Below are 13,706 nucleotides of genomic sequence, written 5' to 3' on the forward strand. Positions count from 1 at the left end.
TGAAAGCATAATACAAGTAAAGACCAAGCAGTGGTCTAGTGTGTGTGTGGTTGGTTGGTTGGTTCGGCATGGCATTAATCCAGCCATGGATTTTCAGGAGCACTGGACAGAAGTCTCTTGCATGTAGCTAATGAGAGATGGTGGAGATGGTGGGATGGGCAGCTAATCAGTACCCTTATCTAAGCTTCACTTGATTCCTCACTGGGAGTCTCTATCCCTCTGTCAGCTAACTAGTCCTGCAGTTTAAAAGAGCATTTCTCAGTAGCTGGAATGAGGGCTAAGTCTCAAACCCTCACAGCTGTGCGCTGTGCAATGTACATATAAAGACATTTCCACTCCTTCAGAAACATTAGGAAGCTTCTAAACAATATATGGAAAGTCAAGGACTCAGAAGTGAGGAAGTGCTACTTTTATGGCTACTTATGCAGTTTTAGTCTGCCTGTTTGCCTTTTTCTGTATATGTGATTGTAGAGTGTAATAAATCATACTCTCTTTTTCTCCACAAAACCTTGCTTCATTCACTATATGAATGATATGCACTAGAAGATGTAATTCAGTTATATGGAAGGCTGAAACCTCCTCCTTCCCCAGTTTTTGGATATTTCACTTTGCAAATTAACTAGTAGAATTTTTACCTTTTTGTGAATGCACATTATCAATTTGCCTCATATTTATACTGCAGCCTGAAAGACCCACATTGAATTAACACCCTATGGTATTGAGTATTATGAAGTTTTTCAGACAGACCATTATTTACTACATTTACTACCAATATAAATGGTGGTAGACTGCCAAACATATACTACATGTAAATGGTACATTGGCGGCCAGGGAATGCAACAGGTATGCCTGAGTAATGCTTGGTAAATCTTGTAGCCTTGCTCCATGTTGTTCGTGTGTTTGTGTATTGTGAGAGCATAAATTTGAGGGCTCTAAAAAGTGTGGCGGAACCTAGTCATTCACATAGTCAATAAATTCTGTGGTGGGAAAGAACGGTCTTTACACATTATGGAAATAGATAGAATTCAGTTGGAAATGTCATGTTATCTAGWTTGAGTTTCTTATTGTTGCCAGAAAAAATAACCTTTTGAAAAAGACAAGTGGAAATTAATCTGTAGCCAATTTCAAATAACACCGAKTTTTTTCAAGCTAAGCAATACCATGGATTAATATTTTAAGGGTTAACTTTTGTCTTTGCTGGAAATGTTCAAAATTCAAACATTAACACTTACATTGTATTTGATAGACTTAATTCTGTGGCTGCAAAATGTGGGTGTTGTCAAATTGGTCAGTTTTTGATATGAGAGATTATGGAATGAGATCTGTTACTGTTGTAGTTAACTTACGTGCGATAGTTGAGAGGGACTTCAGTGCTCCTTTGAAAAACTTTTGAGAGGCTGCTGTGATACTCAGTGACTTCAGTAAGAATGAAGGGATGATTGCTCATACAAGGAAGGATTTCAGGATCTTAATTTGTATTTTTAATATTTTCATGATAAAAAAAAATCYTTGGCAAAGGCGAAATATCAAAATGATCATTTTCCTTCCTTCCACTTTCTCACTTTCTGTTTTGCTTTGATTAATGACAGATCAACAGTTTTTTAAAGAGCAGTTTATGGTAAAAAAAAACAGGCCCCCTCTATTTCAAAAGACAAAAGTTGTTGCTTTTTGCTATTGGTTTTGATGGAAGTTTTTTAACAAGGTAGAATTAACTTCCTTTAATGTCATATACTTGTGAAACATACACAGGAATATCTTAAAGAATATTTGTGTTCTTGTTTTTAAAGATCTCTAAAAAAAATGAACACACTTTACAGGAAACTGAGTCAGCTAAATTTCCCACTGCTGTTCAGTCATGGGTTATTTTGGAATATTTGTGAATTTCGCTAAAGTTGATAGAATTAGTTGGTATTCATTACCTGCTGCTATCCCACTGGTTTTCCAAGTATATATGATAAATGCTTGTAGTAGAATTACTCAAGGTTTGTGAAGAATTTGGGTGWTTGGGATTTATGGTAGAAGAAGGGAAGATTAAAATTAGGAATGTCTAAGGATGGTTAGTGTATATGTCATGCAAATATTCATTCCTATGTGCTGCTTGAATAGCCATGTCTTGCCTAAGACTTTTTGAAGTGCAACTCTAATCGTTTTTGTGCCTTATGCTTGCATTCCCATGGGAATTGCATGCCTTTAGCAAAGGGGACTGCTACTTCTAAAATAACTATATAAATTAATAATTAATTGTCTCTCAAAAGTAAACATAGAACATCTTTTTGCATACKTCTTTGCAAGATAAGTTTTAGCTGACTGATAGAGCCCAGTAGAAAGAAAAATATTTGCTGTATGTCTTGACTCTTTGTTTGTTGTTATTACAGATATTAAATATGCTGTTGTCAATAGGAATGCTGATGTTGTCTGCTACTCAGATATACACTATTTTGACAGTTCAGTTATTTGCTTTCCTGAATCTTCTACCAGTGGAGGCAGATATTTTAGCAGTAAGTATAAGTATTTTCTTTATATATAGATGAAATTGTTTATAAAGTTGAATCTTATTTCAGAATTTTCTAATAATGCATCAGCTGATGCAATAAATGTTATAGCAGATGGAATGGAATTGCCTAGACACTTGCATTCAATACAAAAATAAATTATACATTTTAAAAGAGCTCACAGATGTGCACTCAGATACCCTGATAGTGAAAGTGCTTAATTCCATTCATTGCTTAAAAAGTTCCAGTGTGACCAGATATCTATAGTGTGTTACAGCCCTATTAAAAGAATGCTGTGCCTATGTGCTTTAAATAGCAATTTAACTTTTGGTGATGGATGCCATTTTGTATGGTAGCTTTACATAAAGTAAGTAAAATAATCTCCTGTGACTAGTATAAGCTATGCTGGGTTGCAGTCGTTGTAAGAAAGGATCTTTGTACATGTTAGATGTAGATTATTATTATTTTTTTAAATCTCTGCTGCTTTTGAGAATATTTTCCATATGGATAGGATTTTAAATGATCTTTGTGTTATATGTAATATAATGTTGTTAAGTAATGTAATGGACATAGGGTCAGTGGTAAAAGATGTGTGTTGAATATTGCTAATTTTATATAATTTGTAGTTTTATGGAAGAAGTATCTATCACTGTAGAGGTCCAACTACTAAAAATAATTAAATGTAATAAGTGTAATTTGATATTCTCTCCTAGTCACAGTGATATCCAGGAAAGCTGTTAACATCTGTAAGTTAATTTAGGAGCAGAGAGTAGATAGTTAAAATAAAATAAAAATACATAAAATTGGTCACAGTATGGGATAGATGAATACTGAATGATGTTATTTGGATCTTAGGATTGTTTTTACTTTATCATTTTTATAGATAAAAATTTTAAGAAACAGTGCAGATAATTGTTTTATTATTATATACTGTCACCCCCGTTTTACATTGAAACTTTAAACTAACTTTCTACTGTAAAACTGATTCTTCCCACCCCACTCCCCTCTTTCACAAAGCTCACACTTCCTCTTTTCATAAGAAAACTAGTTTCCATGCTTGCTTACTTTCTCTTTTAGGGAAGATAAAAAAAAAAAAAAATTGACAAATTCTTTCTGAAAGTTTAGTTTAATCTGTTTAAACTTTTGTGGGTACTACGTTCTAAAATAATTCCATCTGAAAATGGAAAAGTGTCTTTCATTCTAGGATACTTGGGAAATTACAGATCTATTATGAAAATATCTTTAAGGTGGGAAGTAAAAGGATGAACTGGAAGTGTATTAAAACTGTGTTGTGAAAAGGAGCCAGTGGAATGCTTGAGACATACGCAGAAGATAAGGAGATGTTTGCATACTATTTCATATACCATTGGGTAATTGAAGGCATATAGACASCTTGTAGTTTTGGAAGTCTTCGTGGGTTAATGAAATCCAGGCAAAGTTTTACATTCTCCAAGGAAATGAATTCTTTCTTTCCCTACTGACTTAGGTATATTTTTATACTTCTGTGTTCCCATACAACTGCAGCCTCAAATCAAGGGTTATGTTTGTGTAAAGTGCAGTTTTGTGTGTATGGAGCATGGTTGGTTATTTTTTTTAATAAGGGATAAAAGTAAATAGTTTTGTGACTGACTCCTAGCACAAATTGGGGCCAGGTAGATAATTCAGGGGAAAGCATACATGACAGAAATACAAGAACATTTTCAAAATGGTAGATGAGTGAGAGATGAGAGTTAAGGAAGACAATTTACTGGCATAGAGCTGTACTGTGTGTTATTAATGGGAAATAATGAGGAAAGGTTGCATGAAACAGATTGCACAAAACAAACCCCCATCTCTTGAAGTTTGCTCCATTCCCACCATTTTCCCCCTAATTTTATAAAAATCTTTCTGAAGGGAGCTGCTTTCAATTACGATCGTTAAAGTGTTAGTATTTGAATTAGAGTTCCCTTGTCTAAGTCTGATTATTAAGAGAGGCATTATCACTCTGAAATAAACATAATCCTTTGATTATTGTGTTTGGCAGAGGAATGATACAATATTTCTGAGTCATTAAACTATTTAATATTAACCAACTAATGTGCATTCAAGTCAATTATTATATAGTTCGCAACTTTTGCAGGAAGCTAGCTTTCTTACCTGAAATGAAAATAAATTTTATCGTACATCATGTTTTTATTGCATGGATTCTCCACTGAATAGCCATCTCATAGAGCTGTGAAAGATTTGTGGAAGGTTTGTTTCTACAAATTTAAGTTCTTCACAGTATTCCTTTATTTTGAAATGGAAGCTCATAGTTGGTATAAAACAAAGCTTTAAAGCTGGTTACTAACCCTGGATAGGTTACTAACCCTAAATAGATGACAAGGAGCTAAGAAAGGATAACATATAGAGGCTCTTCTTTGATTACAACAAATCATTTTTTAAAAGCTATTCTTCACTGTATAAAAGTCAATTTAAAGCAAACAAAATGTCTGCTTTTCAGATTTTTTGCTTTAGAATTTTCGGAGTTTGCTGCTTCTCTTCTACAAATATGGTGATACTTGAATTGTAGACAGTAGAAGGCAAGACTTAACATAAATTTTATTACTTGATAAATAACTTTTTTGACCTCTAAGGAACATAAGAATGGTGTTTCTGTATGGCTTGGACCAGTTGAAGAAGCAGTTTTTGTTGACATTGCAAGAGGTGTTTTGTCTGAAATACTTTAAAAAGTACACAATACTGTTTGTTTGTTCTTGGAATTATGTATTTGTCTTGTTGCAAACATGAACTTTCTTTAAAATTAATTTCTCTTAGTATAACTTTGAAAATGGAACCCAGACATTTGATGATCTGCCTGCTAGGTTTGGCTACAGACTGCCAGCAGAAGGCCTGAAGGTAAAAACAAAACAAAAAAATCCTCTGAATATATAGAACAATTATAAGCGTGTGTGTGTGTGTGAAGTTTTGTGGTACTTTATTACTTCTTATATCATGAAAGCGGCTACATGGGATCAGCCTAGAGGCAGTAAGCTGTTTGTCTGACTATCATTTTTAACAATGTGTGAGTATTTATGATTGAAATGTACATGTTTTTAATTTCTGTAAGAATTCAAGACTGTGAATGTATCTATGCAGACTATCGTCCAAGCTTCAGTGTAGGGAAATTTCTATAAATTGCATATCTATGGAGACAGTGAATAGCATATGGGGCAGAGAGCTACTGTCCTATGCRTTCTGTCTATAGTCTATCTTGCCCTGAAATCTGGAAGTGCAGCATTGTTGATGTTGCAATGCTGGTGAATGAAAAAATATGCAAAAATGATGTGGAGGTACAAGACTTGATTATTCTTACACTGTATAGTGTCATTCTAATCCCAGAAAATATCCAGAATTTACAGAGGAATAAACTGCCATAGAGTTCCTGTAGCTTAAGAATTCTTCTGCAAATGAAACTTCAAGAAGACTTCATCTTCATCCCCAATGGATTTTACTACAAGGAGGACTATAATTAGAGCTAGCATTATGGTTTACCAGCTGATTGAGAAACAGAGAGATTAAGTGACTTGCCCAAGGACAAGTAGTAAGCCAATTTGTTGCATCAAAAATAGGATTTTTGATATAAGGAGCTTTGACTCTAACCTTTTTTGACTGTTAGACAGCACTGTCCCAACTAAGATGGGATCACCTGTGTAGGAATACAGGAATTCTTAATTAACACCAAGATCATTTTTCCTTAACATGGCTGACAATCTGTGACTCCTTTTTAATTAATCTAGCTGGTGTTGAATGGGACAAGATGAAGAACATTTTAAACTGACCCTATGATCTAGTACTTATGTCATATGGTGATCTATTAGCTAAAACCAATTAAAATAAAACTGTCARAGTGGCTTACTTAATATGTGGTAATCTTGACAATTTATGACTTCCTCAAAGTTAAATATTCATTTCAAAATACTCATGTTTTAACTAATTCTAGGCAGATAAACTTCAGGCTTTGACTATCCTTTCCTTTTAATAAAGAAGATTAACTTTATAGATTTATATAAACAAAACAATCTAAATAAGAAAAACAAAATTTTAAAAGTTGGCATTCTGAGTCTGACAAATGAAAGGTAATAATTAAAAGAAACTTTTACAAGATTTTCTTTATAAACTGAGTACAGTTTTCAAACTGCATGACTAATGTGAAGTGTAAAAAATCTATGGTAAAGAAGAAAATTACCTGATTCTTCTGACTGATAAGTGTCTGTGTTGTCTGCTGACTTCAGGAGCAGCAAATTTTACTCTTCACTGAACTAGTGACATAAGTTATTTAATTGTGGTTACCAGAATGGGGGAACACCACAGCTTGAAGTGGCAATTCTAATCCTGATATTTTATCTTTCAGGGAAATAAAATGGAGGCTCAGTTTAGACAGCTGATGATATTAGTCTCTGACTTTTTTGAGATTCTATCTCTGAATCTAAAATAATGTATTGAASTTTGATAGATGATGTGATAAGACCCAGTTTGTCTTCACTGGTTGAAGTGGTAAGACTAATACATGATGCATGTGCAGAAACAGAGCATCTAAGGGATTATGCTCCAACTTATTTTGGGAAGCTACTTTTTGGGTGACCTAGAGATTTGAACAATGAAATAAGCATATTCCAGAAGAGAAAAAGGGACGAGCTCTTTCTCCTCAGAGCTGAAACAAATTGTAATGTGTAGTATGCATGATATTCGTTCAGCGTGTATCTTTTAAAAAAAATTCCCTTACTTGCAGTCTTTACAGAGTATTTACAGTATTAGCAAAGAAAGCTCAAGGGAGTAGCCAACATAGAAATAACATAATGGAGAGGGACTAGTGTTGAAGCATTCAGTATTCAGAGGAGCGTTTTTCTTCCCAGAGAAGTTTTAGAATTCTTTGGCAGCTGTTAAAGCAGTGGGTTAGGAGAGTTTCGTGTCCAAAACTTGTTATATTGTGAAGTAGTCAGTCAGCTATAAACAGTCCAAAAGTTGCTTCAAGATTGATATTCACAGAATTTCCTACTTCTGTGAATCTTTCAACTTTAGCAGATGTTATGACTTGTAGTCTTTGCATACCGTATTAAACCAGCTATTTTGTATGATGATAGTCAATGTCACACACAACTTTCTTCTGTATTCCCTTTTAATTGCCACGTATTCAATTTTTATTTTTACTTCTTGGTCTAGTTTAATCCTGTTTTCTTAATTACTCTAGGTATGTCTTAGGAAAATCAATTAATATTATTGTACTATAGGCAATGCTCTTTATACTAGACTGTACTGCAGAGTGAGATACGAACTTCAGATGTAACATGAAAAATTATATTTTCTTCAGAATCTTTGTAAAGAATTAGAAATTTCGGATCAACATAAATATTCAGAAATGTAACAAATTTTGCTGTGGTGTAGGTTGAGTTGATAATGAGTATTGGTTTGGCCACTGTATGAAAATGAACAGATTTTTTTCTTTTATACTTGCCTACCAACCCTTTTGTTTTGCTGAAGAGAAATAAAGCTGGTAGTATTCTGTTACTGTGTTTCAGGGATTTCTAATAAATTCAAAGCCAGAGAATGCTTGTGAGCCTATCGCCCCACCTCCAGTGAAAGACAACACGTCCAGTGCTTTTATTGTGTTAATTCGAAGGCTTGAGTGCAACTTCGATATAAAGGTAAGTTTGTTTCTTTGTTTTGTTTTGTTTTTTTCATTTTAAGATCTTAAAAGGATTTACTGGTGCTGCAGAACATATCTATAGTTTACATCGGAGTATACTCTGAAGAGAAGAAAGAATCATACTGTCTACAGGCAGATAACCAGCATTGTTATATGATTTAAAGTTGCAAGAGATACCTGTTTGAGTCATCAGGTGTGGCAAATGAGGACTGATGCTGTAGTTTTATCATAGAAAGTATTCAGTAGCAATATTGGCTTTTCTTACAGTGAGACTCTCAGTTACCCTCACTTGTTTTCTTATAGCCAAGGATTATAGCAGAGATCAAGGAGTGGATATGATTTAAAAGCATCCAAAATCTGTAAGCCTCTGTAAGCCTCTCTTTCTTTTTTTACTTTTTATTGTGCGTTTGTTTTAAAGCTGGGTCATCTCCTTGTTGTGGCTCAGGGATCGTCTCCGTGAACAATTACAGTGTCACAGCTGGTTGCTGGTGAGAGGACACAGTGCTCTGCTCGGTAGAAACAGGCAGACATAAACAAGTGGCAGGATGAGAATGCTGTGACCTGCAGCTTAGGTGGAGTATACATTGTTATGTGAAATTAAAAATAATAGTATTTTGTATTTTTAACTAGGATATATRTGAGATGACAAAGGATGGCTTAAGAAAAAGAGATCTTCAACTCAACCACTAAGAAAATAAACTAAATTAAGACTTGGAAAAGCTTATAGAAAAGCTTACTTCTCTAGGACTAGATTTGCATGTCAAAGATGGTGACACCAGAAGGGGAAAGTGTCAAGGCAAAGAATACCCTTTTGAAACTTAGGGCTAATAGAATGGTGCGTGGAAATCAAGATTACTTCAGAGTTTTGTGCTGCAACCGGTAATAGAAAATAACTCAAAAAAGGCAAATAAAAGTTACAAAAAAGCCAAGAAAAAGGCATCCTGAAGGGGTTGACTCACAAGATAAATTTGAAGGATCTGATTGATGGTAAGCCCTAAATTTGAGAAAAGCATTGAAGAATGTATCTTTTGCATTTTAAACTTCTGAAAGTTGTTGGGGTAAGTGATCAAAAAGATCCCTATTAAATCAGTGAATGAATGCTTTTACTTTTTAAGATATGACAAGGTAATAATAGTTTAAATTAGACTAAAAAGTGTAGCTGTAAAAATGTAGATCTGTGCTTCTGGTCACAGAGGTCCTTCAGTAGATGTGAAAACTAAATACAAGTTGAGAACAGTTGCTCAGGATTTAATTAGGCTTACATAACCAAATGTTTTAAAAAGATTGGTACAGATCCTTTAAATCAGCAAAAACCAACCAAAATGTATAATTGTGTGGTTTTCATTGCTATTTTCTTTTCCTTCTTCCTTCAGTTCTGGTGCAATCTGTATTCCCTATTTTTAGGACATAAGTGGAGTAACTCCCCTTCTTCCCCCTAAAAGGTGGTTCCATACAACTCTGCCTTATCTTTGTGTAACGATAGGTCTGGTAGACTTTTTTACAAAAATGTTCCTCACCAGTAGAGTAAATTTACCTTTTTTTTTTGTCACTGTCTGGAGTTTTAGGGAATCTCTGTTGTTAGAAAAATCGATATTACTATATTTTGATGAATCATTTGAAGAAAGAGGAGAAAGAGTTGTGGAAACAAAGTACTGCATGATTTCATCTGTAATTTTATAGTTTTCTCCTCATCTGTATGTGCACACAGTGATTTTGTATGGGAAAGAATTGAGGGAAGAGCAAAGGGACTTCAGGAAGCCATGAAATGAAGGTCCTCCCCCCACCCTTAAGAATAAGAATATATGTAAATTAAGTGATTTACATGGCTAAAATTTTATTTTTCAGCACCTAACCATTTAACTGAAAAAAAACAAAAAAARACTCCTCTAGTTCAGAAAATGCATATAAGTAGAGAAAATAAAAAACTTAACAGAGGATTTTATTCTTGTATATGAAGTAAGATGACAGCAACATCCTCTTTAATGATTTCTGTTATTAAATTCTATGTAATAAATGTTAATAAAAGACAGAAGTAGTACAAAGTAGGCAGTTTAGGCTATTAAAGTCAGACGTCAGACCTCTGAATGTTTTATTTTCTGCAACTTACTCTCCTAAAGAGTAAATACAGCAAATGGGTTTTGTGCCTTCTGTTCGCTCTGTATTTTACACAGAAGGAAAGTAGCTGTCATTGTTTGGTATATATTTAAGCTGAGAGAATATCTTCAGTGTTTGTTGTGTACTTGTCAAGATGTGAGGCTGTATCACAGCTGCCCTTACATTATCACACTTTAATAAAATTCATACCATGTCAGCTGACTGCCTGGCTTGCAAGTTATATCCTGAGGGAATGTTTCTTTCCTGGCTTTTTGTTCAGCTTGCCTGAATTTTGCCTCAACTAAATGAATCTGTAATACTTGGTACTGTCACTTGGCCTGAGTCTAGCTAAAATTAGGGATTCCATAGAATCTGGCTACATACTCTGTTGCTGGCATGGGCTGGCACATATGCAATGATTGCTTAATTACTTTTGCTAGGTCAGTTAAAGCTGGCATCAGTAAACCATGTTTCCCTGCAGGCATTTGGGGAAAATTTCCTCTTTGCTGCCTTGTATCAGGTAGTATAGTGAAAGATGCTCTCTCTCCCTACAAATCTTACTTCCCCTATTTYGTTAAATCACAATATCGTTACTGTAGTATTGCACTTTTAGTTCTCTCATGGAAGCATACCCCAGTGAAATTGATCATTATTTGTGTGAAAAGGCATCAGGAAAATAATATATATGAAAAGAAATAAAAGTATCAGCGGGAAAGGAGAGAATATATGATACATTGCAGCTGCCCAGCTATGCAGCCTAACAASAAGACCCTTTAATCTGTCTAGCCTGTAAAACTCTGCAAGAATCACTTCTTTGAAAGGAAGAGAAATATTCATGAACTGTTACAAGGGCATCGTTGAATGAAACTGGGAGGAGTTACTGGAGAGCAGAATACAAATTAAGGTGTGATTTACCTGTGTGCATTCTTACAAATATGTTAAAAGAAATAATTAAAGCCTGCTAATGAGCACTATTACCAAATGCTTGTATAGGGCTTAAGAAACATATTCTTGTATGGTGCTGATAATACTTAATTGTTTTTTGTTTTGTTGTTTTTAAACATAGATATATTTGTGGGATTGGAATATTTCTGCCTTTAAAGGAGTAGAAGTTTTACGTTTTGTGCAATGTAGGCATTTGATTTTTGCTGAGATATTAATTTATATACAACCTATTTTCCTGCTAGGCTAGGAAATGATTAACTTTGAGAGATGTATAACACAACAAAAATACCTTCCTATTGAGTCTAGCAGTGACAACAGATCTAAAAATGACTGTAGAATTATTCTAACCTACAGTATGTTTAGCTAGTCCTCTGGTATTCTGGTATTCCTGTCATTTTACCACAAATGTTATGAAAGTGGTAGGCAACTATAGGACAAGAGGCAATGGGCAAAAACTGAACCACAGGAAGTTCCACCTGACCGTGAGGGGGAATTTCTTCCCTGTGAGAGTGATGGAGCACTGGACCAGGTTGCCCAGAGAGGTTGTGGAGTCTCCTTCTCTGGAGATACTCAAAACCTGTCTGGACACAGTCCTGTCTAACATGCACTAGGTGCCCCTGCTTGAGCAGGGAGGTTGGACTAGATGATCTCCAGAGGTTCCTTCCAACCTCAGCCATTCTGTGATTCTTTGAAATGCTTAGCTATCAGAGTGTTATAGTTAATGATGAATAACAAGAATGATATCTAGAGTCACAACTGCTGCAATTGCTAACACTGGCAAAAACCAAGAACTGTCAGTAGGGTTTTTAAATTGCTTGTTTTTAGATCTTCAGCCATTAAGTGCTAGAAAGGAAAACTTGTGGTTTATTATCCTATGTATTATTAATTTGGAGAACCTGTATTTGACACCAAACAAATATTCTGGCTAGCAATTGATTTTTTTTTCCGCTTATCTGTGGAATAGCAGATGCTTCCATGTGTGTTCATCACACAGATTTGCAGTTAAAGTTTTGGGGCACTAAGTTGACAGCTGACATGTTCGTCAGTAATTATCTGTTTTGATGTTGAAAGAATAGGGAAGTCAACCTGATTTTAAATTCCTTTTATAACCATCAACATAATAGTTTATTTGATTTGCTAATTTTCCTACTTAAACATGAGTACTGAACAAGAATATGTGAGAAGGCTGCCTGGAATTATCATCACTGTTTCCAGTATGGACTCAGTAATTGTCGGTGCATCTTTTGCTAGTGATCATTGGCAAATCTCAGAATGAATGTAGTGAATAATCCTTCAAGAATGTCTTCAAGGATTTTAAAATGCAGTGTGAACATGGAAGAAAGTACAAAATCATCTCACGTATGAATCGCAGAATCACAGAAAGAATTCCACGTTATTTATAATGAGATATTACTGTATCTCATTGTATTTTTAATAACCAGAAGAAATTATTTGTTTTCTATATGAATGGAATCTCAAATCTTTATATAAAAGGAAGTTGCTTACCTCTAGTGTAGTGCTACAGTAGTCTTTTACTGTTATTTTAAAGTCTAAACTGATAGGATTAGATCACACATATAAAATAGTTAATCTCTTTTTCTCTGTTAATTATTTCAGAACAGGCAACTCCAGAGCCAAAAACATATTACTGTTCTGATACAGTTTTACTTTGTCTTCACATATTCATATTAATAGTTCCAGACTCTCACCAATACCTTCCAAACTTCTAATTAATGTGACGTAAGCAGTTCTTGATTTTTTTCTGTAATGTTTGAAATGAACCTTGATTGAAAGGCTGCAGAAGGCAATGGGACTTTTTCCACTGAATTTATTGGGGTATAATCTTTGAATCAAGATTATATTATGTTTTGATGTTTTTCCTTTTTTTTGTTTTTGTTAGTCTTTGTTTTCTCTGTAGATCAAAAGTATAATGAATAACTACTACATGTAGGGGTCAAAACTTGCATTTCTTCATTGCAATTTTTATTTAAATAGGATTAGGAGTATGATAGGCATAAGTTTACTTTAAAAGATTATGAAATTTTTATGAAAAGACTTCTGTATAGACTTTGTTATTCACTGGCTTTTCTTCCTCTCTGTTCTGCAAAAGTATAAACTTTCTTTCTTTTACTAAAAGAAGTAGAAGAATTAATAGTTAACTGAAAATCACTAACATTTGGAGAATAAGTGGAAGATAAAAAAAAATGTTTGTTCTACTCCAGCACAAAGTCCAGCTGGAGGTGAGTCACTAGTGGTGTCCCCCAAGGGTCAATATTGGGTCCGATACTGTTCAACATCTTCATTAATGACCTAGGTGATGGGACTGAATACAACCTCAGCAAGTTCACAGACAGTACAAAACTGAGGAGGAGTGGCAGATGTACTATAGAGGATTATGCTGCCATTCAGGGGACCTCGACTGACTGGAGAGACGAGCAGAGAGGAACCTCATGAAGTTCAGCAAGGAAGTGCAAAGTCCTGCCCTTGGGGAGGAGTAACCGCATGCACCA

At 34.6% G+C, this 13,706-nt stretch overlaps 1 protein-coding gene across 4 annotated transcripts in view; it reads left to right on the forward strand.

Moving 5' to 3' along the window:
• The window catches only part of RNF13 (ring finger protein 13), a 40,808-nt gene that overhangs the window by 5,447 nt on the left and 21,655 nt on the right, over positions 1-13,706 (forward strand). For all 4 annotated transcript variants that reach the window (XM_085302821.1, XM_085302824.1, XM_085302825.1 and 1 more), the window contains 3 exons: positions 2,376-2,498; positions 5,289-5,369; positions 8,030-8,155. In XM_085302821.1, the coding sequence (XP_085158947.1) occupies positions 2,376-2,498; positions 5,289-5,369; positions 8,030-8,155 (330 nt within the window). The remainder of the gene's footprint in view (positions 1-2,375; positions 2,499-5,288; positions 5,370-8,029; positions 8,156-13,706) is intronic.

The sequence above is a fragment of the Rhea americana genome, unplaced genomic scaffold, assembly GCF_003343005.1.
Source record: "Rhea americana isolate MKP2758 unplaced genomic scaffold, rheAme1 scaffold_193, whole genome shotgun sequence".
Lineage (NCBI taxonomy): Eukaryota > Metazoa > Chordata > Aves > Rheiformes > Rheidae > Rhea > Rhea americana.